The 24,751-nt window shown below is 48.7% G+C and overlaps 1 protein-coding gene across 1 annotated transcript in view; it reads right to left on the reverse strand.

Annotated features, from left to right (window-relative positions):
- The window catches only part of KIAA1549 (KIAA1549 ortholog), a 125,415-nt gene that overhangs the window by 11,720 nt on the left and 88,944 nt on the right, over window positions 1–24,751 (reverse strand). Inside the window, exons 12-17 of the mRNA XM_036246340.1 lie at window positions 23,202–23,290; window positions 16,575–16,780; window positions 13,527–13,750; window positions 12,467–12,620; window positions 7,393–7,695; window positions 3,972–4,018 (exon numbers count right to left, since the gene is read on the reverse strand). Of these exons, the coding sequence (XP_036102233.1) occupies window positions 3,972–4,018; window positions 7,393–7,695; window positions 12,467–12,620; window positions 13,527–13,750; window positions 16,575–16,780; window positions 23,202–23,290 (1,023 nt within the window). The remainder of the gene's footprint in view (window positions 1–3,971; window positions 4,019–7,392; window positions 7,696–12,466; window positions 12,621–13,526; window positions 13,751–16,574; window positions 16,781–23,201; window positions 23,291–24,751) is intronic.

The following is a 24,751-nucleotide window of genomic DNA, read 5'->3' on the forward strand; positions in this document are numbered from 1 at the left end:
TCCTTTTAATAAATCAACTGTCCACTCCTGTGTAGATCTGTTTATAGACTTTCTAGTTGATCCCACTGGTCTATTTGTCTAACTTTACAGTGACACCACAGTCTTCATTACTTGACAGTTTAAAATAGTCCTAATATCTCATTCTTCTTTCTTAGAGAGTCCTGGCTATTCCTGGTCCTTTGCATTTCCACAAAATTTTAGAATCAGTTTCTCAATTTCCAGTAATTAAAAGAGCTGACATTTAAAAAATATTGAGTATCCAATCCATGAACATCTTTCTTTAAAGAGCTTGAACATCTTTGGTTATATTTGTTCTGAGGTATTTTATATTTTTGAGTGGTATTTTATGTAGTCTCTTTAAATTTTTTAATTTCTGCCCTGGCCGGTTTGGCTTAGCGGTTGGAGCGCCGGCCTGCGGTCCAGAGAGACCCGGGTTCGGTTCCCGCTAGGGGCATGTACCTCGGTTGCAGTTTGTCTCCGGCCCTGGTTGGGTCGTGTGGGTGGCAGCCACTTGTGTCCCTTTCATGTCGATGTTTCTCTCTCTCTCCCTCTCTTCCTCTCTCTCTCTCCCGCCCTGTCTGAACAAAAAGTGGAAAAATGCCCTCGGGTGAGGATAAAAATAAAATTTTTTTTTACTTTCTATCTGTTGTTCATACACATAAATAAAACAGATTTTTGTAAAATGAGCCTGTATGCAGCCACCCTATAATTTAGCCATACTGCTAAATTTTCTTCATTCTAACAATTTATATATTGACATTTTAGGATTTTCTATTACAAAGTTGTATCACCTGTCAATAATAACCATATGCTTCCTTCCTTTGAATTCCTTAATCTTTCTTTTTTTTGGCTTGCTGCCCCAGGTTCCCCAGGGGACTGGTAATAGAAGTAATACAAGCTGACATCTTTGTCTTGCTCCTGGTCTCAGAGGGAAAACTTTCTCCATTTCACCAAGATAACTTTTATTAGCTTCGTCTGTATCTAGTCTTTGCCAAATTTTTTATCATAAATGGAGGGGAAGGAGGGAGGGAGGAAGAAAGAGAGAGAGAGAAACACTGACGTGAGAGAGACATATCAACTGGTCACCTCCTGCATGACCCCGACCAGGGCCGGGGACAAACCGCAACCGACGTATGTGCCCTTGACTGGAATTGAACCTGAGACTCTCTGGTCGGCGGCTGACACTCTAACTGCTGAGCCAAACTGGCCAGGGATTACATTGATTTTTTAAAATACTAAATCACCCTTGCATCACTGGAATAAATCCACTTTGGTTACGATGTAGTATCTTTTTGTATATATTGCTGGATATGTTTGTTAATATTTGGTTTTGAATTTTTTGCATCTATGTTCCCGAGGGAAACTGAGCCGTAATGTTTCCTTTCTTGCAATGTCCTCGTGTTCTCCTTGGTATGAAGGTTATGCTGGTCTCATAAAATGAGTTGGGGAGTACTCTCTCTTCTTCTGTTGTTCAGAAGAATCCGTATGACTCGGGCACCTCTTCTGCCTTTAGTGTTTGGTAGGACGCCCTGTTGACGCCACCTGGGCCTAGAGTTTTCTTTGTGGGAAGAACTTCAATCATGATTTCAATTTCTTTCATAGTTATATGACTTTTCAGGCCTTCCCTTTCAAGGAATTTTTCCCATTCAAATTTATAAAAATATGTTCATAAAATCTTTTAAAATTATGTTAAAGCCATTTTAATGTCTGTAATATCTGGATTGATATGATTTTAATTCCTCATATTGATAATGTTTCAGATTTGATCAAGTTCTCCAAATGTATTAGCTTTTTCAAAGAACTTTCCATTCATTGATCCTCTCTATTACTGTACTGCTTTTCCATTTCACTGATTTCAATTCTTATTTTTATTATTTCCTTCCTTCTACTTTCTTTAAGTGTAACTGGATCTTTAATATCTTGCAATGGATACTTAGATGATTAATTTTCAGCCATTTTTCTTTTCAAATATATGCATTGAAGGCATCAGATTTCTCTAAACATGGCTTTTGATGCGTCCCACAACTTTTGATATGTTGCATTTTTATTAATTACTCATTTCAAGATATGTTTTAATTTTCAATGTTATTTCTTCAGTGTACTGATTAATAATGCAAATATATAGGGATTTTTCTAGTTATTTTTCATTACTGATTTCTAACTTTTTTTTTATCCTCACCCAAGGACATTTTTCCATTTTTTGTTCAGGTAGAGTGGGAGGGAGAGAGAGGAACAGAGAGAGAGAGAAACATCGATGTAAAAGGGACACATCAAGTGGCAGCCACCTGCACAACTAACCAGGGCCGGGGACAAACTGCAACCGAGGTACATGCCCTTAGCGGGAACCGAACCTGGGTCTCTCCAGACCGCAGGCCGACGCTCTAACCGCTGAGCCAAACCGGCCAGGGCTCTAACTTATTTTTAATATAGATAATTGGCAGATATACTCTGAGTGATTTCAATTCTATGAAATTTGCTAAGAGTTGTTATGGCCCAGCATATGGTCAAGTTTTTTAAATCTTGTATTTTAAAAGTGCATGTATTTTGCGGCTACTGAATTCTATGTCAAGTAGGTCAAACTGAGTCATCATGTTGGTCAATTTTTCTATATCCTTTCTGGAATTTCCCAAATCCAATTTGACAACCCTTCAATCTTTTAATGGGAATGATCAGCCACTTATGTTTACTGTAATCACTTACGAACCTAAATCAAATCTCTACCACCCTTTCTGTGGTCTCCACGTGTCCTGCCAATTCTGTGTTGCTGCTTCTCCCATATTTCTCCCCCGCCCCCCTTTTTTTGATTACTTTAAAATTATTTTATTTCTCCCAACTATACTGCTATTCTTTTTCTAGTATTGTTTAGAAAGTTATCCTAAAAATTAAACCAGCATCTCTGGCCTAGTGCAATCTAACATGAATTAGTACTTCTGCATCTTCCAGACTGCAGGCTGAACTCTAGATTGAGCATCATTATTTAAACATCTGGTTCAATACCTCCAATACATGGATCCCCTTGAATTCATTCTCTATCACCTTTTTTTTTAAAAAACCATATTTTCTTATCTTCTCATACACCTGGTTGTGTGTGTGTGTGTGTGTGTGTGTGTCCATGTGAAACTACAATGATAACAGCAGTCTAATGTGATATTAACTTCCTATCCAGGAGAATCTCTGCCAGGCAGCTGGAGGCACAAACCAAGTCCAGTCACCTCAATCCAACCAGGGAGTGAGATCATCCGAAGCTGAGTTTTAGTTCTTGGAGGGACCCCGGGACTTACCGTTAACCCTTATTCTAAGGCAGTGGTGGTCAACCTTCCTAATGCCGTGACCCTTTAACACAGGTCCTCATGTCGTGGTGACCCCCAGCCATAAAATTATTTTCGATGCTACTTCACAACTGTAATTTTGCTACTGTTACGAATCGCCGGAAACGTGTTTTCCCATGGTCTTAGGAGACCAATGTGAAAGGGTCATTCGACCCCCAAAGGGGTCGCAACCCACAGGGTGAGAACCGCTGTTCTAAGGTATAACCCCTAAAGGTCGAACCCAAACCTTTGGGCGCTTACAAGGGCCTCCCCTCCTTGCCCCCCAGCCCCGCGAGTCTGTCAGAAGTTTGCCCAGCGGGTGCCTGGGAGGCAGGGGCTCGAAGAGAAGGGGTCCCTCTCTGCACTGCCTAGATCTTGGCCCCAAACCGCTCCACTGCCCTGTTAGCTCCCTGGGTTTTGAATTTTTACTTCAAAATCCCGTCTAACTTTCCCGGCTGTCCTCAGCAAATGACCTCGTCTGGCATTACTGGAGACAGACCTTAAGTCCTAACTTTTTCCCTCCTCTTCTGGTTAGACCAAGAGAACACAACTCCGAGTTTTGCATCTGCTCACATTAGCTAAAACATGAGTGCACAAAATTAAACTAAAAGAAAAACAGCCTGTGTGAGGAAGTCCTAACGCATTTTCTCCTGAAAACTTTACCTTGGCAATGGGCCTGATGGGGGGGTCATTCCATAGTCGTCATATCTCTGGAAGAAATTCAAAAGAAGATGGAGATTAATAGTCAATACTTATTAGAAGGTGACAACAGCAAACTTATAAGTTTAGGTTTGCGGGATCAGCTTTCAGGAGAATTATTTTCTCATAAAAAGTTAGCAAGCTGTTGGGGCGTTCTGCCATCATGTCCTGCCAGGGCTGCAGTTTGGGGAACTGGGCTACCAGACTTTAAAAACACATACTATGCCTTGGCCGGCGTGGTTAAGCGGTTAGAGCATTGGCCTGCGTACCAAGGGTCTCGGGTTTGATTCCCACTCAAGGACACGTACTGGGGTTGAAGGTTCGATCCGCGGCACCAGTCAGGGTGCATGCAAGAGGCAGCCAATCAATGTCTGTCTGTCTCTCTCCCCCTTCCCTCCCTCCCTTCCACTCTCTTTAAAAATCAATGGAAAAAATATCCTCGGGTGAGGATTAACAAGCAAAGATCAAGTGAACACTTGCAGTTTCTAGCTGTTTTCTGGTTCCCAGGAGGCCCAGCTCTTAGCTCTTAAGTTCCATAAGATGCCCTCATACCCTTCAGTCAACTCCTTCCCCTTGAGCCCATGCGAGCTAACCAAGTGCTCCCTCACTAAGGCGATCAGGTATCAGCTTTAAAGAAACCTGTATCTACGTTGCTTTCTTCGTGAAATCAACATCTCGTAAGGCTAACGTACAACGAGCCTTGTATTTCAACATTTCTTTCAACGACTGTGAATCGATATTTTGGAATCAGATGTTTCAGCAGAACAGCAGCTCTGGACGGAGTCCGCCCAAGTCCAGCCAGTCCGAGCCACCCGGCCGCCCAGGATCGGGAGCTCCACGTTCACACACGAAGTCAGCCTGGTCTCCGGACCTGCTGTAACACGAGGGGTTAGCGGGCAGCACTGAAGGGAAGGAGGGAGGAATTCAGGAACAGCCCAGATGTGAGAAATCCCCAGAAGTGCAACAGGAAGTCAGGCGAAGCAGGAAGGACCACCAAGTCTTTTCCCATCTTTCAAGTCAGAGTCTGAAGATGAAGGAGCACAGCGCGCGGGGTGCAGTATGCGCTCCTGGGAGGGGGGTGCCGGCAGGACCATGGAAACTACCAGAACACTGAGGAGACAGCCGAGCACAAGGCCCAGGGAGGACCAGGCCCTGCCTTCCCCGCCCCCACGATGCCAGGCTACAGAAACATGGACGAAAGCAACCCTTTGAGTCAAACAGGTCCCAAATAAAGCTTGAAGAATACAAAGGTGAATGGACCACATTCTCACAAATCGAAGTGAATTAAGAAAGACCTGACTGTCTTAACCGCAAACAAGACAAAAAGAAAACAGCACAACTCTGCGAACACATTACAGCCAGAAAACAAGTGGACAAACACAAGTTTCAAAAAACAAATATACAGAAAAGACAAAGAACCCAGTCTGGTAGAAAACACGACAGATTCTCCACAAGTACTTGGAACTATAAAAACGGCAATTTTTTTTTTCTAAATCCTCACCCAAGGATATGTTTATTGATTTTAGAGAGAGGAAGGAAGAGAGGGAGAGAGAGAAAAACATCGATGTGAGAGAGAAACATCTATCAGCTGCCTCCCTTACACGCCCGGACCGGGGATCGAACCCTCAACCTCTTTGGTGTACAGGACGATGCTCCAACCAACTGAGCCACCTGGCCGGGCGGCAATTCCTTTTTTTAGGTTCAACAATAAGGCGATAAAACAGCAAAATGACATGAAATGGGAGCTCATGGACTGGAAATAATTTGAGGACCAGAATAATGTCATTGTGACTCTAAGAAATGAACTAGCAGGGAAAAGAATAGACATGGATTGAAACCAAATCAGTGTCACAGAGAAAAGGCCCGTGACAACCATACTGAAGGTGGAGAGACTGGGGACAAAGGACAGAGTAGCTAAAGCAATTGGAGACAAAGAGGTAACTAGAGAAAACAAAGGTGAGCCAGCAGAGATCACTGCTATCCTTGACTCCAGTAAATGGAAAAGAGTAAGAAAATTATTTGAGAAACAAAATGACGTTTTCCTGAATTGAATGAAAGAGCTAAACCTGAAGATAAATTAAACATTGGTTATTCAGGGGGGAAATGAAAACGTATTACGTGCCAAGAACTACTGAGACTTCCTAGCTGATCGGGCACGTACATCCCTACAAGAAAGGGGGGCTATGAAGATGGCCACAGATTTCTTCACAGAACAGTCCAAGGAGCGCTGGGGCAGAGAGAGGTGACAGATAGAGGCCAGCAGGAATCAAGTTCAGGTCAGAAAGTGAGAACTCAGAACATTAATTTGAAAGAATATAAGCACCCCTATCATTGCAGCATTATTTACAATAGCCAAACTATAGAAGCAACCTCAGTGCCCATCAATAGATGAGTGGATGAAAATGCTGTGGTACATGAATACAATGGAATATTACTTGGCCATAAAAAACAATGAAATCCTACCATCTGCAACAGCATTAATGGACCTAGAGGGTATGATGCTAAGTGAAATAAGTCAGTTGGAGAAAGACAAATACTATATGATTTCACTTATATGCGGAATCTAAAGAACAAACTGAATGACCAAGCAAAACAGAAACAGACGCATAGATACAGGGAACAGAAGGAAGGGGGAGTGAGGAACTGGGTGAAAAGCAGAAGGGCTCAAGAAGTACAGATTGGTAGTTACAAAATAGTCATAGGGGCCTGGTTCAGTCAGGGCACGTGCCCAGGCTGTGGGCCAAATCCCCAGTGGGGGGCATGCAGGAGGCGGCCAATCAGTGTTCTCTCATCAATGTTTCTCTCTCTCCTTCCTCTCTCTCTAAAAATCAATCAATCAATAAATAAACCTTTAAAAAAATAGTCATAGAGAAATAAAGTACAGCAGAGGGAATACAGTTAATAACGTTGTGATAACTATACCTGGTACCAGGGGGGTCCTGGAAATACCAAGGGGAACACTTTGTAAAGTATATGACTGTCTAATCACTATGCTGTTCACCTGAAGCTATGACAAAGTAACAATGAATGTAAACTGTTACTGAAAAAAAATTAATAAAAAGAAAAAGTGAGAACTCAAGACTAAATCTGGAGGCTCCTGGTAGGTCTTCCCCTTCGTTCCAAGACCTCTTGTTACCCAGAGGGTCCGTCCTGTGTTAGCTTCTCAGCTCGTTGGTCTGATCAACACCAAAAACAGCATTTTTCTTGTCGGCCACCACCCCAACATCCTCCCTCAAGGCCAGAAGCAGGGAGGCCATGGGAGGTTCTTGCAACAATCTTGATGAGGGATGATGCTGGTTCCAACTAGCATTAGCACAGTGGGAGGAACTCCGGAGGAAGCATCTACAAAGCTCCAGACTTGAGAATCCGGAAGGCCCATACTTACGCTGCAAGGGTTGCTGGCCGTCTGAGCTGGGCTGTAGAAGGACCCCCACTGGGCGGCTCGTCTCTCTTCCCGGGAAGGGGTGCTGTTCACGGGCAGGCCGGGGCCCGCGGCAGCGTTGGCAGGCTGGCTGCTGGGGGCCACAAGGGCAAAAGCGTCATCCAGGAGGGAGTGCATGGTCTGACGCGCCTCCTCGATGGAGGGCTGGGGCGGGATGTACTGGGGGGCCGGGAAGGGCAGGCCTGGGTACCGGCCCAGCTCAGCGGAGGACGGCGTCTGCATCTCAGCCGGGAGGTCGGGGTCAGACTGCACAGGGGACACAGCACAGGGAGGAAGAGTCACACATGAGCCTCAGTGGTGACCCGAAAGCAAAACTCTATCGAGGGTCAAAACGTAACTGAACAGTTTTCACTGGCATTAAGCAAAAGGTGTCCCGTGAAAATTTTTAAGATGACAGCTGAGAAAAGTGTGTTAGCTCTCATGGGTGCAAAAAGTTTGAATCAGAACTCAAGGAAAAAAAAAACAAACATTCAACAATCATTTGTCTGGCAAAACTCCTGCAACTGTGTGAAATGCACTTCAGTACCTGGAAGCATCATTTTTATGGAAAAGCCCCGAGTAACCAAAACGGACATCCCAGAGTCGACTTACTAAAATACCCAGCAGTCGACTTTCCATAGACGTAGAAACCAAAAACTAAAGCCGTCTACTGACTATTAGCAACAGGAAAAACCAGCCCTCCACACTCCCAGGAGAGTTCAGTCACCGCCCTACTACAACTGTGCACGTATAAATAATTTCCATACCTATTATACAGTTTACGACAGTAAGTAGTAATTATTTATTCAGAAACCGTTTTTAAAATAGAGGCATCTCTGGATAACATGAGTTATCAAGAAAGGTTTAAATTTTCTTCCATACCCACTGTCTAAGAGGCAGGGTTGTAAGTCACAATCAAGTTTATTTTCAAACTTATTTTCTGATACGGCCCGGTGAGCAAAACATTGACGCCATACATGCTTAGGTAAACTGTAAGAGACAAAACAGAGGACCATTGGAAAAAGAGGCCCTTCGGGTCCCAGTGGCTCCAGAAGCCCAAACATCACGGTCACTCCAAGTGACAATGAAGAAAGGTCTGCAGGACGGGCTGGTGACCCCGTGCCCTCGGTGGGGAAGAGTGGACGTCTCCCATCTGGAAGGCTTTGCTCGCCTGCTGGTCCGCAGTTCAGCTCAGCTGGTCCTGAAGGGCCGAGGAAGACATTCCTGTATCTGTTTGGATCAGCGAGCCTCTCGCCAACAGAAATGTATTCCACAGACACGTCCTTCCTCTTAGGCAGCTTCCTGGACAGCGCTTCCTAATGCAAATGTCAGCATGGTGGATGGTCACATATCATCCACGCCAGCGTCACCCACCTCGGGGCCGCAGCTGCTTAACTCCAAGCAGAGAAAACCACTCTCCAAACTGGCAAATCCACACAGAGCCTGCAGACCTGTTTTGCTTGGCCCACATGGAGTTTTTAAAAGCAGACTTAGCCGCTGATTTAAAAATCTGAAAATTTTGTATTCGAGCCTCGGATTTCTGGATTCTCTTGGCAGAAACTGAGGCTCCGACCACCCTCCTGGGATGGGGCAGGTGCCACCCCCTTGCCCTAGTCCTGGACGTCTGTCTGTCCTAAGTGGCATCTGTCATGCAGAAATTCTCAGGAAGGATTCTGGGCCCCCAAGGGGGTTCTGGTTTACGACGTGGCACTGAATAGGCTCCGGAGGGCAGCCGTGTTCTCACCACTGTACTCCCCACGTGCTCGCACTGAACACACTGTCCCTTTCTTTGGAGGTGGGCAAAAGGGCCATATACAAGCCCTTCCCCCATTACTGGTCTTTCTCCAGGAGCTGGGAGGAAAACCTGTGATCAGCAGGGTGCCTCCAACCTAACCATGCCTGGTGGAGAAATGGACACGTGTGTCTGGAAATGCATCCTGCTGGTAAGTAAGAGGGGCTCTCTCTAAAGACAGAGGTGATGCGCCTGGCGGTGGTCCCCGTGGCTGACAAGGTAGCTGTATTACAAGGAAGCGAGCGGCGGGGCCACAAGCCCACACTGAGATTCCAAGGGGGGGCGTGGGGGGGCGTGCTGGGAGGCGGATCTTAAATACACTTGAGGAGTCAGAGTGACAGCCACTGCCAATGTCACCCTGAGTGGTCATCATTTCAGAGAAGATTTAACTTCCACAGCAAGAGAGAGAGGTTCTGAAGGTGGGAAGGAAGGTTCCCTTGGATGACTACTGGCCCCGTGAATCCTGCCCAGAAGGCCCGGGGTTACACGGCACGATGTCAGAGCCCCTGTTCTTTCTTCTAGTTGCCTCGTTTCACAGGCTAGACTCTCAGAACGTGCAGGCCGAGATAGGTCATCTTCATTTTCTGTATCGCAACATCGAGCAGTGTCCCACAGAGATGGTACTCAGTCAAACGTGAAACACGGTCATCTGCAAAAGCAAGTACTTCTCCACAATCCCCAAGCTGGGATCTGAACTCCACTGTCCTGAATCGCAGTCTGATAAATTTTATACTGTTTGTTTCCTTTGCACAGATACATGTTCACCTATCCTCCTCCAGAGATACGTCTGAACCTTTTTACCTTTAATCACCAGAGACAATGTATTCTGGTACCTATTTTGCAATGCTTTGTGGGTATTACGAGAGAGGGGTCCTGCACCCTGGTTGGCCCAGGACGATCTCAGTTTATGCCTATTGTCCCAGTATAGTCATTAATAGTGTTTCTTCACTCTCACAGTTTGAGTGATACATTTTATCCGGGGCCGACAAACTTTTTCTGGAAAGGGTCAGACACTAAGTATTTTAGGCTTTCTGAACCTTTCGTTTCTGCTGCAAACTCAACTCCGCCCCTGTAGCAAGAGCAGCCACAGATAACATGCAAATGAATGGGCGTGACTGTGTTCCAATAAAACTTTACTTACAAAAACACGCAGCTGGCTGGACTTGGCCTGAGGGCCACAGTGTGCCTAGGCCTGATTATAAATGTAACTTCAGTTATAAGGAATCCAGGGAAAAAAATTTTCACTCCAGGAAAACAGCTGTCAAGGAGACAGCTCCTTTTGAGGGGGAAAGTATAAAAATCAAGATCATTATAAACTACATATGCCTGGTATACTACCCAAAGGAAGGTGAGTTCCGAGAAAGGCATTATTTTTGGAAATACGAGTTTCAGATTTTGAGGGAGAGGAAGAAAGAAGCCCCTCTGAGGAAGCCCTCGGGTTTAGGGAGTCTTTGAAAAGCTGAGCCCCTGGAGAGAAGCAGCTGACCGCGGTGGACTCCCCAGGGAAGGGCTTCTCTCCACCAGCGGGAGGGGGAACCTCTGGGCTTTCTACTAAAAAAGGCCAGGAGAAAAAGGATGGTCTGGGCCGCCAGGAAACAGGCCTGATCTAGGGTCATGGATGAAGGCAAGATGGAGAGAGCAGGGGAAGACAGGTCCTTCCCTGCACCAGACTCAGTGGCACTGGGTGATGGCATTCAGGGCTGCTGGAAAAAAAGACGACACTGGAATTGAAAACGCTCCCCTGAAAATCCCTTTGGGAGAAGCAGCCCCATGGTTAGGGAAGTGGGAGGCGGGGGGGGGGGGGGGGGAGCCTAGGGGGCATGTGGGGGGCTCTCCTCCTTCCTCTGTTGGTGTCCCTGCAGGACTCTCCTGAGGAGCCAAGGGGACGGCCCTCCTGGAGATCAAGAGATCAAAGCAAACAGCACAGAGGCCCAGCCAACCGCCTGTCCAAACACAGCAGCACAAGAGCGCCATCTACTGTAAGAACTGCCAGCGACGGTTGCAGACCTTACTCTTTCACAGCCCCAACCACTCCAGCCCTGAGGAGCAGGGATGGGGGGCGTGGTCAGCCTCGAGGTTCCCAAGGAATGGCCTGGTTCTTCCAGATGGCCATGTTTCAGCTACGGGCAGCCCCGATGTCCACACGGCGTTTGACACATTTATGCAATCATACATAGCGTCTGATGCTATGTATGTGTAACTTAGGAGACAAAATATAAAACTTAATAAAGGGCAGGTTGGGTGAGCTCTACATAAGGGATCATGTACCCCTTCTCCGAGGACGTGTTTGTTGCTAATTTCTCTCTGAACAGGGACGGCGGTGACGGCTGGCCTCCGGGGGAGGAAGGGTGGGTGTAACTAGACAGGGCGCACCCTGCCACAGGGCACCGCGTCTGCATCCGGCGCTCCCTGTCCTGGGCGCCTCTGCATCTGTATTTCTCAAGGCCCCTTGGGGGGCTGGCCCTTTCTCCCCCACTCAATGGGGTCTGTGTGTGTGAATTAATGCGATCATTGTCTGCTTTTTACACTGAGAGCAACTCTGTCTGTGCCCTTTCTGTGTGAAAGAAATGTCTCATTCCGCATTTCTTCACTTCCAGTAAGTTCTTGCTCCCATTGAAATAAAAAGTATATATTATTAGCAAATACAGTATCTTCTCAGCACTCCAGAAACAGAAGGGAGGGACAAAATCCTAAATATCCCTCCTATCATCAAGAAGCCCAAACAGTGCTCTGGCCAGGGGGATAAAAAAAGAACCGGCTGACCCTGGCCAGTGTGCTCAGTGGTTAGAGCACCAGCCCACACACCGAAGAGTCACGGGTTCGATTTCCGGCCAAGAGCACATACCTGGGCTGCAGGTTCAATCCCTAGCCCTGGCCAGGGCGCATTTGGGAGGCGACCAATCGATATCTCTCTCTCATATCAATGCCTCCCTCCTCCCGCCCCCCCCTCTAAAAATCAATGGAAATAAATATCCTCTGGTGAGAATTAACAAAAATCTGCTGGATGTTTTAGTCTGTGTTCCAATTAACCTCACGAGGTGCCCAAGAGGAGAGGGCTCACCCAGCAGGCCCCTGATCCGCATGACTTAAGTCTCCCCTCCAGGAGCAGGCTACTCCCTCCCCTCCCCCACGTGCCTGGTCAGCCACGGGCACCAAGACCACACGGGGCAGCAGTCCCCACTGTTCGTTCTCCGCCCGAAGAGCCACCCCAACACTGATCCCCGAAGGCGGGCTCAGCATACGCACCGGGCAACCAATGTAGGCGGAGTTGTGCACCCCGGGGGGCCTCTTGTAAGTGCCGTCGCTGTCGGTGGTGATGAGCCGGTCCTTCTCCGCGTCCCCGGGGCAGCCGTGGACCTGCTGCTTCCGGCGTGGCTTGGGCGAGCGCTTTATCCGCGAGCTGCCAGGGAAACGGGCGTTATCGTCACAGGCCATAACCTTCCCGCTGGCGGACCGACCACTCGGAGCGTCCGGGGGCGCTGCAGCGAGCCCCGCAGCACAGTCCGTGCGCGCACAGTGCGGGCTCCAGGGAAGCGCCCGTCTACCTGGGCAGCCGGCAGCACCCACGGGGAACCGAGAACAAGCCGAGGCAACGCAGGCGCGCGTGTGACTTAGTGACACTGACCGGAGCGGGCGGTCAGCGTGAGCCGCTGATGCACCGCCGGCCCCGGGGGCCTGAGCTGGGTCTGGAAGGGTCTGCAGATGGAGGGATGTGGGAAGAGGGTGCGAGGTGTAGGCACAGCCACACCGAGGGCCAGAAATGGAGCCGCAGGTTAAGGCGTGGGGGCAGCGAGGCCCCCAGGCAGGGAGGGCAGGCGTGTCTCCGCTGTGCAGAGCCGGCGGCCACCGTGGTGGCGCACATGCAGCCCACAGGACGTCACGGGTCCTGAGCAGATGAACTGAGAGCAAGTGTCGGGGGCAGGAGTCTGAGAGGCGAAGGGGGAGGTAGCACCCCAAACGCGAGGTCGCTGTGGGACAAGAAGGAAGCCATCCACCGCCCTGACCTGGTGGCTAGCCTGGGAGGTGAGGACACTGGGGGTGAGCCGGCCCGGGGAGATGGGGGGCCAGGCAGCTGGGGACAGGCGTCTGGGAAGGGAGGGGTGGTCGCCGTTTCAGAAAGCTGACTCCCAGGACATTAACCCAGGGCAGCGTTTCGGGCACGGAGGACCAAGGCCACCCCCGTGACCTGCTCAGCCTTCCTGTATATAAACCTCTTTGCCCCGTTTTCAGAGACTTTTCCCTGAAAAGTGGTCAGGCCCTGGGCCCACCCAGCTCTGCCCTCCTGGCTCTGCCCCGGGACCCCCACCTCTTCCTGGGCTCTATGAACACCGAGGGCACGCTGGCCGTGGGGTCCAGGATCTTGTCGATCTGCATCTGCGCCCTGCGGTACACCCGGTGTCGCTCCCGCGTGTCGCCCGACGACAGGTCGTCCACCACCGGGAACTCGTAGTGGCCGCGGCGCTTGGCCCGGAGCCGGATCTTGTTCCGATGGTGCTCGATCTCCGACTTGTGCCGCAGCGCCGTCTGAATCTGCGGGGCGAGGGGGGCGGAACGGGATCCAGGGAACGGTCTCCAGGACCCAGGCGCAAAAGCATTTGGGGAGGCCTTCCTGCCAGGTCCTTGCCCCTGGATGGCTGTCCTAGGTTCCTGGAGGCCTCAGAGGGTGCGATACCGGCAAACACCCCCACACGGGGCAGAGGGGACCCCAAACTCGCCCGGTGTGTGTGAGGGGAGGCAGTGGTAACGGCCCCCAAAGCTGGCAAAGGTAACTCAGACCTGGCAACTCTGACGATACTAAGGGGCACTGAGGGCTAGATGCAGTATGCCCTGAGAGAGATGACATGATTTCCAAACCCAATAGTCACTATCTTAATGGCTCTTAAATGAAGGTAGAGTCAAAGGTGTTATTTGCATGACACAACAGAATCCCCACTTACTGATAATTACCTAGTGTCACTGAAACAAGCCCTCTGGCATGAGAACCCCCCTCCCCAGGGAAAGGATCCACGTGTATGAGCCTGAGTGAGGAGATCGTGAGCGGGGAAGGGGAGGGGAACAGGGTGTGAGATGCAGGCACCACATGCAAGGGTCAGGGCAGGGATGTAGATGAGGGCTTGGGGCCAGAGAGGCGACCGAATGCAGGGGCAGGTCTGCTGGGGTGCAGTGCCGACCAAGAAGGGGAATCTGGGAGGAGAGAGCAGGACGCAGGCCAAGAGAAAAGGGATCATTACTGCCTATTCCGCAGTGGACCAAAAGCCACCTACTTCTCTGAGACTGAGAAGGGCAATCAGTTGCATAAGGGTCTCAGAATCAAAGCTCCTCTTAGCCCCAGCCAGGTGGCTCAGTTGTTTGGAGCATCCTCCCATGCACCAAAAAGGTGGTGGGTTCGACCCCGGGAGGGGGCACATAAGGGAGGCAATCCATCGATCTCGATATCTCTCTCTCTCTCTCTCTCTTTCTCTCTCTCTCTCTCTCTCTTTAAAGTCAATGAGCATGCCCTGGCCGGTTTGGCTCCGCAGTTAGAGCATCGGCCTGTGGACCAGAGAGTCCTGGGTTCGGTTCCCGCTAAGGGCACGTACCTTGGTTGCAGTTTGTCCCCAGCCCCGGTTGGGGTTATGTGGGTGGCAACCACTCAATGTGTCCCTTTCACGTCGATGTTTCTCTCTCTCTCTCTCTTCCTTCCTCTCTCCCTCCCACTCTATAAGATAAATGGAAAAATGTCCTCGGGTCAGGATTTAAAGAAAAAAAAAATTAATAAGCATATCTTTGTGTAAGGATTTTTTTTAAAAGAAAGGAAGAAAGCCCCTTTTGCACCAGAACCTCCTGCTAAGAAAACATTTCAATTGAGATGTAGGAAGGATCTCGGTCAGTGCAATAGCATTGATAATGCTCCAGTTCTAAGTTGGGCTTTGATTTCATTATTATGCTTTTCAATCCATCTCTGCGACCTTTCGTCTACATAAGCACCAAATACTACATGTAAAAGAGCAGAAGAAGACAGGAGGGAGAGGCCACAGGCCGGAGAGGCCACAGGCCGGGGAGCACGCTCTCTTCTTTCCCGCCGGGTGGAGACGCCGCTCCAGGTGCTCACGCGCAGCGGGCACAGAGGGTACGCACATGAGACGCGGAGACAGGGCTGGGCTCTGGAGCACCGGTGCGAAGGGACAGCGCTCAGCACCCCAACCTCATGGCACATATTCTACGGGCCCGTCCTGGGCAAGGAGCCACTGAGGTGTGGCTAGCAGAACCTCTAGGGACTCTTGATAAGACTTCTTTCTGTAAGATGACCCACGTTCCAGATCACCTTTAAAGTGGGGTGGGGGATCAACTGTACCTACGTGTTATTACCTCAACCTGGCAGGACTCAAACAGCAACCGGGGCTTCTTGGAGGCAGGACATTGCAGGCACGAAGCTGCCTTACGCGAATTCCTAAATGGCATTCACTCCTCACTGTCCCGCCCAGGTCAAATCTCTCCAGCTCAAGTTAACAGTGCCCTGGCCTGGCCTCTGGTTCCCAGCATCTCAAGAAGGAAGCAGATCCAACTCTCTCTTCCAGGATTCACTGGAAAAGGGTTTTGCTGAGAATCACCTAGATCCTTGGAGCCAGAGCGGATCTATGAGGAATCACAGTCTCCTACGGTTCCAAGACAACCCCAGGTTCAGTGATCACCAGGAGAACTCCCAGGACTCAGCCTGTAGCCCCAGTTATTACAGCAAAAGGACACCAGGCAAGATCGGCCAAGAGAAATGGCACTTGGGGCAAAGTCTGGGGGAGACAGGCACAGGCTTCCCATGGTCCTCTCCCAGTGGGGTCACACGGGATGTGCTAAATGCCCCCAGCAACGAGTTGTGAAATGCTGTCCATCAGGGAAGCTCGTCAGAGACTCAGCGCCCAGGGTTTGTAATGGGGGCTGGTCACGTGGGCACCCTCTGCCTGGCATGGACCAAAATTCCAAACTCTCAGAAGGAAAGCAGATATTCAGCATAAATCACATTGTCTGCACAGCTTAGGCACAGCGAGCCAGTCTGTCTTGCAAAGGATGGGAACCTTTTAGAAACCCGGGTTCCCAAAACCAGCCAGGGGGCAGAGCAGGACTTCGAAGGACAGCAGTCTCGGGTCTGCTTTCTGCACATCTGCCAATGCACCTAACGGTGTCCCTGAACAGTATCTGTTCTAAAGAAAAACTGAGTATAAGTTTAAATTTAAAATTAAGAATACTTCTCAGCATCTCACACCTTCAGCAGCAAGCTTTTGACACTTGAACTTTTTTGAAAGCGCTCATTTTTTTCAAGCATGAACCACAGCAGCATGTGAGCTTTTGTGTTTACGTGCACTTTAATAAAAACGAATACCTCTTTGTTAATTTTGTTGGTTTCGGCCACTCGGTCGGCCAGGACGGGGTGGTGAACCGGCGGGGCGGGGATCGGCTGCATGGCGATCAGCTGGATCTTACTGGGGACCCGCCGGCTGGCCTCGGAGGAGCGGGAGACCCTGTCCACGTGCTCAAAGATGGAGGCAGATGAGTGCTGCTCGTTCCCCGAACCGGGTGCGGGTGGTCCTGGAACAGAAGGAACGGCCAGAAAATAAATATATAAAGTCAGCCTAAAGAAACAGGAAATAATCAAAATGACGGATTAATCCTTACAGATTCCACCGATGAGCCCGACCAAAAACGCATCCCTACTTTGTGGCGGAGAACTTATGGATTGTGTATCAACCCAAGCACCAAGAGGTCACCGGTTCGATTCCTGGTCAGGGCACATGCCCAGGTTGTGGGCCCGAACCCCAAAGGGGGGCACGCAGGAGGCAGCCAATCGATGTTCTCTCTCATCAATGTTTCCTGGCTCTCTCTCCCTCTCCCTTCCTCTCTCTCCAGAATCATTAAGAAAAAAAAAATTTTTTTTAAATATTGTCTCCTTCAGCCTCATTAAAAGTTACCAATTATCACTAGAAAAGATATGAAAATCCTTATGACACTGTGCCAAAAATTTCCCCGTTTTGTCCAAGACGATTTCAAGGTCCTCAGCAAGAAAGGGTAAAGGGCAGAGGAGCCTGAAGTTGCTCAGTCAACTGCACTATGCGAAACTTACAGCAGCTCTGAACCGCCCCTCATTTGGAATGACACAGACTGAGGTGCCAAGGCAATCAGACTAAAGACAAGGGGACTGTGGACACGCAGGCATGTGCTGATGAACAATGAACATGTCTGGGTTTTCTGATCTGATGCAGAAAGAAAATTAAGTTGAAGAGGCAGGAGAAGGAAAAGCTGCTGCCTGGAGGGAATTCATTCCCACTTTAAAAAGAGACGAAGAGAGCCCTGGCTGGTTTGGCTCAGCGGTTAGAGTGTCGGCCCTCGGACCCAAGAGTCGCAGGTGCGATTCTATTCAAGGGCACGTACTTCAGTTGCAGTTCGTCCCTGGCCCAGTCGGGAGGCAACCAGTCGATGTATCTCTCTCATGTCAATGTTTCTCTCTCTCTCTCCCCTTCCCTCACATTCTATCTGAAAATAAACAGAAAAATATCCTCAAGTGAGGATTAAAAAAAAGAGATGAAGAGTACACTAAAATATGATTAAAAGGGAAAGTTTTTTTAAGTAAATTAATTTTTAACTTATCTTCTATTTATTTCTTTTTAGAGAAAGGAAGGAAGAGAGAAAGAGAGAGGGAGAAACATTGATGTGAGAAAGAAATAGCCATTGTTGCCTCCTACGTGCATCCCATCCGGAGACTGAACCTGCAGCCTGGGTCTGTGCCCTGCCTGGGAATCTGCCATCTTTTGGTGCACCGGACGACATTCCAACCAAGTGAGCCACACTTGCCAGGGCAATTCATTTTTTAAAATGATTAAAAGGGTAAAGTTATGCCTGGCCTGTGTGGCTCAGTGGACTGAGTATCATCCCAGGCACCAAGAGGTCACCAGTTCGATTCCCAGTCAGGGCACATGCCCAGGTTGCAGGCTCCATCCCCACTAGGGGGCATGCAGGAGGCAGCCAACTGATGTTCTCTCATCAATGTTTCTCTCTCTCTGAAAAAAATCAATTAAAAAAATATTTTTAAAAGGATAATTTTATGGCATGTATTCATTTTACCACAACAATTTTTTTTAAGTGATCAGAACTTCAAAAAAAATTTTTTTAAATGTGTACAAGAAAGAAAAGAAACAATTTAAAATGTTAACAATCTTGGCATCATGGGTGATTTTCTCTAATTCCTTGTATTTCCTATGTTAAAGATTTTCTCTAATGAGTATTAATTTATAGTGGAAATAATCCTAGTGAACTTTAAGAAGGCAAAAAACGAGAGTGAGTGAGAGAAGAGAGAGAGAGAAAGAGAGGGAGGGAGGGAGAGGGAAAGAGGGAGGGGAAGAGGGACTGAACAGGAAAGACCTCCAAGGAGCTGGTTAGACACAGGAAGATCACTGAGGTCCCCCTGATAAGCCACAGTCACCTCTGGATGCTGCTTCAAAGTAAGTGGATCACGGGCCCAGAGAAGGAGTGAAAAGATGCAGAAAACATTTTTTAAACAAAAGCCTGAGATTTGAAACCTCACACATGCCTGAAAATTAGAGGTTTCTCCTCAGTATAAAAAAACAACAGAGCTGAGCAAAGCAGTAAGAGACAACAGTTGCTATTTGATATAAGGAATACACATCGGTGCTATGTAAGTCTTTGCATTTATATTGTATTCATGTGTCGCCCCCAGCAATCCGAGATGCCGTGCGTAACTGGGCATGAACGCGTCTCTCCTAGCGAGGAGCCCCAGCTGTCTGGGTTCCGGCTTTCTTCCCCTATTTGTGAAGCCAGCGGCCAGGCACCACCACTCACCTGGTAGCAGCTTCTCAAATTGCACGCACCAGGCCTAAAAGGAGATCATTAGCTTCCCAGAGAGCCTGGCCTTGCTAACCCAGACTTATTAAATGACAGCAAATGTCGCAAAGGGTAGCCCATTAAACAACTGACACCTAAGGTGGGGTCACGTTCCTCCGGGGTGTAGAGAGCTCCAAGTGGCTGGAACGGCAAAGGTGGCAAAGGAAGAAAGGCCCCTCCCCCTGTGCTGTCTGCCTACCTGGGTACCACAGAGCTGCAGGGCTGCCACTGGCTCCCGTCCACCCCCACCCCCGAGGTCACAGATCTTCGCTCCATAATTCACCAACTGCAGCTGGAGAAGGAGGGGGGATGCACAGAAATCCTCAAGCTTCAGACGGCCCAGAGCCCAGCCCTTCTAAAGGACTGAAGAGGGGTTTGTTATTTGTCATATACATATAACAGGTACATTATATATACATACATATACGTATATTTGTCCACTACATGTACACACATATGCCAGTATATGTAAAAATGTATTTTGTATTATTTACTAAGCGTTGCACATTATGTTTCAAAAAACAACCTGTATAATAACAGCCAATAGAAAATATGATGGATACACAGATTTTAATGCTGTGTAAATCCTGCCTTAAGGCAAGCAGGGACTTTGGATTAAAACCACTTCCTCTTTAAATATAATAGAAACACACAAAAAATAATGTTAGAAATGATGGTATAGGATATCAACAAAGGAGAATGACGAAGGAGCAGGCCATCTGAATTACTGAAATGCACGAGCAATAGAACAGTTTTAAAGAAACAGTATTTCAACATCTACAGGGAAATACAGTCACACTGCCTTATTATTAATGCCTGTGACCCTCGTTAATATCCTGTGAAGGAGTCACGTGTATCTCTCCTTCACCCTATCCCAGCACCTAACCCATCATAGGCATTTCGTAAACATTCGCTGAGTGGATGACTAAATAAATGACTAGTCATCTCAACGAAGTTTATAAAGTTTTACTTCAAAGATGCCTCTGGGAATCTGCCTTAATGAAAATATCAGAATTACAGTTCACGATCTCAATCATTTTGTAAATGGATGCTCCAGAATTACTTGAAAAACTCTGGTGTTAATGTCGTCAAAACAGTCACCCTGCAATTGTGTTGAAAATTTAATTTGCTTTGCAAAGTCTTTAGCACGTGTAAAGGTAGGTGTTAGCTTAGTGTCTGTGTGATGTTCTAGAAGGTGGCATCTGTGGAATTCATATTAATGAAATTCTATGTACTTAAAAAAATCAGCCCCTTGCACATATGCAACCTACAGAGAGCATAAAGAAAATACTCAGGCCCCGCCGGTGTGCCTCAGTGGGTTGAGCATCGTCCCGTGCACCAGGAGGTAGCTAGTTCAGTCAGGGCACATGCCCAGGTTGTGGGCTCAATGCCCAGTAGGGGGCGTGCAGGAGGCAGCCAATCAATGTTTCTCTCCACCTCCCTTTCTCTCTCTGAAATCAATAAAAACATATTTATAAAAAAAAATACTCAGCATTTTGCGATCTCTACCTGCTTGGAATATCCCTGATACAGAGGAGAGAGAGGAAGCATGTCTGGCCACACAGCGGCGCAGCTCAACAGACTGGCCTCCGCTCGGGGGAGTGTGCTCCTCCCGCCTGGTCCCGTTTGACTGTGAACGCAGTGACATCTGAGTGAATCATCTCGTAAGGGTCCGTGGACCGGGCAGGTTCTGCATCGCAGTCCAGCCAGCTTCCCAGGCAGGGGGTAAGTAAGGCACAACCTCCAATTCACCAAAACTGAGACAATGGTCTCTTCTTCGTTTCCCACACAAGGTGGGTCCTGAAAACACCACTGGTGACAGCCGGCAACACCCTGCCACCCGCTGTGGCGAGAGGAAGGCTGGCCCCAGGCCACATGGACGAGGTGTCAGAAAGGTCTCAAGAAACCTCCTGCCACCAGTAATTTGTACCTTATCATGACCGAAACAAAAGAAGGATTTTTACGTGAATTACAAAATAATTCACATGCTATGGTTAGAGGCTCAGCGTCGTTTTATAGGGGATTTAACTAAGTTTTATGCACGCCATAAAACACCCGTATGGCAGCTTGATGGCTTCAAGGTTGTAAACAAAGTTTTAAAAGTGAATTGGGCCCTGGCCGGTTTGGCTTAGCGGTTAGAGCATGGCCTGCGGACCAATGAGTCACGGGTTGGATTCCAGCCAAGGGCACGCACCTTGGCTGCAGTTCGTCCCCAGCCCTGGTCAGGTCGTGCGGGAGGCAACCAGCTGATGTGCTCTATCACATTGATGTTTCTCTCTGTCTCTCTCTCCCCCTCCCTCCCACTCTATCTGATCACAAGTAGAAAAATATCCTCAAGGGAGGGAGAAAAAAAAAGTGAATTGATATTTACAGTGATAAAACTGTCTTTCAAAAACATGGAAATAAGGAACGGATTCGGGTGTGTCTTCAAATTATAAGAGTGACATCTGAGCTTCTGCTACCCAGAGGGACAGATAATCCCCTTGTCTCCTCCCACAGGCACCTCTCAGTCCCACTGACATGCTCACTCCTGGGACTGAGTCACGCTGGGCATGTGCTCGGCGCCCGTTAGCCATGCACAGTGTACTTGAAACCCTATCAGTAAGGGGTTAATCGCGGGAACTAAAAGCAAGACTTTCTCGGGTAAGCAAAGAAATTGAGAAACTCCAGAGCTGATTTGCTTTTTCAGACATTTCTTTCCCAGGGTCAAAATTAGATTTTAATCCTACCTATCTGAAACTGCACCTGTTACCATGGTGCTAAGGCATTTCTCAGATTCTGTGAAACTGGATCCAAAGGAAAAACCTCTTCCCTTTCATTCTGAGGGGGAATTTCTTGAACATCAAAATGAAACACCTGAAAGGAGGTGGAAGGGACATCAGAAATCAGCTTGTTTAGCCCACAGGCACCCCAAAGAAGGGACTTCTTTGCAAGGTCACAAGCGTGCCACCAACAGAACAGGCCCCTGGCTTCCGTCCAGAATCTACCATTCACTCTGTCCCGCATTTTCACACAGAGAAATTTGTGATGAAAATTATAAGCATAGACATTAATATTAATAACAATGTCCAAGCCCTGGCCAGTCTGGCTCAGCGGCTAGAGCGTTGGCCCGTGGACCAATGAGTCGTGGGTTCGATTCCGGTCAAGGGCACGTACCTCGGTTGCAGTTAATCCCGGCCCTGGTCAGAGTCGTGCGGGAGGCAACCAGTTGATGTGTCTCTCTGATGTCGATGGTTGTCTCTCTCTCCCTTTTTCTCCCTCTCTCCCCCTCCCACTCTGTATGAAGATAAATAGAAAAATATCCTCGGGTGAGGATCAAAAAAATAGATAATTAAATTAAGATAATATCTGAGGCACCCCGATTCTCTCTGCATCACTGAGACAGCCAAAGCTCCAGCAAATACAAGAGCTACAGTAACACTTTGCTAACAGAATCTGTTCAGCTAAAACCCAGCTACCCTGTCATCACGCCAGAGAGTGCTCCCCAGGCTGCAAGACCAGTGGGCTCCGGCGTTGTTGTTGCTTTTACAGGGCATGAAGCTCGCGGTACTACCGCTTAGAAAGGGAGCGAAGTTCATTTCGCACGTGACCACACACACGAATATGCTGAAACACTGACCGCACGGAGCCACCCGCCAGGAGGAGGATCGAGGACCCAACAGAACGCACTTGGACCTGTGACAAACGCACAACTTTCTGACAGCGACAGCTGTGAAACCTCGAGTTGGATGCTAAGAAGGTCACTGAATCCGGGGCGTTTTTGAGACTGTGGTTGTAGTTCGATTCCTCCTCGTCTTCCAGGGAGGACAATCATTGGGACTCGAAACTGGAATGGAATGTGGCTACGATACCTCCGTGAATCCCCAACTCCGGCACGGGCCTCCCACCCCCCGTTTCCCCCACCCACCCACCCCACCTCAACGCAGACACCGGTACCGTGTTACACAGTGACCATCAGTGCTGAGACGTTCAGCACACGATAAGGAGTATTTCATTGCACGGATTTAAGTTCAGCATTTGAAGACTAGCGAACCCTAGCCTACTGGAACCTCGTAGCTACTCCTGTGACTGCAGGGAGGACAGTCACAGCGGTGTGGGGCTCGCTGGGACTTGCCATCATTGGCCGCGCCGGGCGTCTTATCTCCTGCTTCCCTCTCACTGGACTCTTCGCTCACGGTGGAGTCAGCATCCGACGGTGAGACCCTGCAGACACAAAACAAACGTCAGCATCGGGAAATGGGGGGGGGGGTCACGGCCATCTGGATGTAGGAGAGACCGGCAGAAATGAGGCAATCCGACAAATCACTCCATGCTGCTGCTTCGTCAAGGACATGAAGAGCCCTGGGTTACCCCTTGAGGACCGTGACAGCTTAGGAAATGGCTCGGCTGCTGCATTTCATCAGTGCCAGGACACCAGGGGCCAGGTCAGGGGACAGCCCCCAGCTACCAGGGCCTGGCCTGGCGGTCCGACGCTGGCCTGAGTTGGGGCCTGGTTCGGGGTTACCTGGGTCTGCAGAATCTCTTGGGAGCCAGGGGCATTCTGTAGTCACCCCACAGAACCCCAGGTCTTTGGAAGAAGCCTGCACTTACATCACCACTGAGACTCGATTCCGTATCTAGAGAGCAAGGGTAGCGTGGAAGCCAAGGGGTCCAGGTGAGCAAGAACCCTTGACCGGTTAGCCCTTCCCTTTGCACTCCCAGCTTAAGCAGCGGTGTGACATGCGCACACATTCCGGTGCCCGTGAGGGATACTAAAACATTACATTAACCACAGGCCATTGCAATGTTGTGGCTAAATGTTTAGGGTAAGGCCACAGGAAAGAAAAAAAGACTTTGCAGAATTTTCTAGTGTAATAAGTAACCCTTAATGGTTCAACTTATGCTGAGCCTGCAAGATAATTAAGCAAATATTTGGCTCAGCAGTTGGAGCGTCAGCCTGTGGACCAGAGTCCCGGGTTCAGTTTCCGCTTGGGGCACGTACCAAAAAAAAAAAGCAAATAACATCTCTCTCTGTAATGCAGTTTCTTTTGTAAAGATCAAGTTCTTCCAACCATTAAATTCTTAAAGCCAGGCCAGAACTCCTCGGGGCCGGTTTTCTGACGTCAGGAATTAGAGCATCATTTCTATTATTGGTACGATCACACCCTTTTTTCCTTTTAGCAGAAAATCAGGATTCGGAGTATAGAGCTCAAAGGCAGGCTGATCATTGGAGGTTTTCACAGCCAAAGCCTGACTGTGCGATGATCTAGTGTCAACGTAACGAAGCCTGACTCCGAACTTGAACAGGGCTGTAACTCTTCTCACAGAGCGGGGGTGATGGGGGACCTCCAGGTCGTGCTAACAAGCAGTTCTCACGTGCTGTTCTCTGAGAGGGGGGATGGCAATAAACCGGGGGTGGGACCTGGGCAGGGAGGTGCTGAGGGGTCCATGCAAACAAGCTAACAACAACGACCACGTGGGCAGCTGGAGAAAAAAATCAAGCTAGGACAGAGAGCTGTGACGGTCACCTGTGGACCGCAGGGAAGGCACGATGGGCCAGGACAAACCAGGACTGGGTGTGTACCGTGTGCTATGCACCTGTCAGACATTACTTCTGATATCATTTCCAGAGGGCCGAGCGTGCTCACCCCAGAACATGTACCCTTGCGCCGGCCAATCCCTAAT

This window comes from Molossus molossus, unplaced genomic scaffold (assembly GCF_014108415.1).
Source record: "Molossus molossus isolate mMolMol1 unplaced genomic scaffold, mMolMol1.p scaffold_m16_p_7, whole genome shotgun sequence".
Lineage (NCBI taxonomy): Eukaryota > Metazoa > Chordata > Mammalia > Chiroptera > Molossidae > Molossus > Molossus molossus.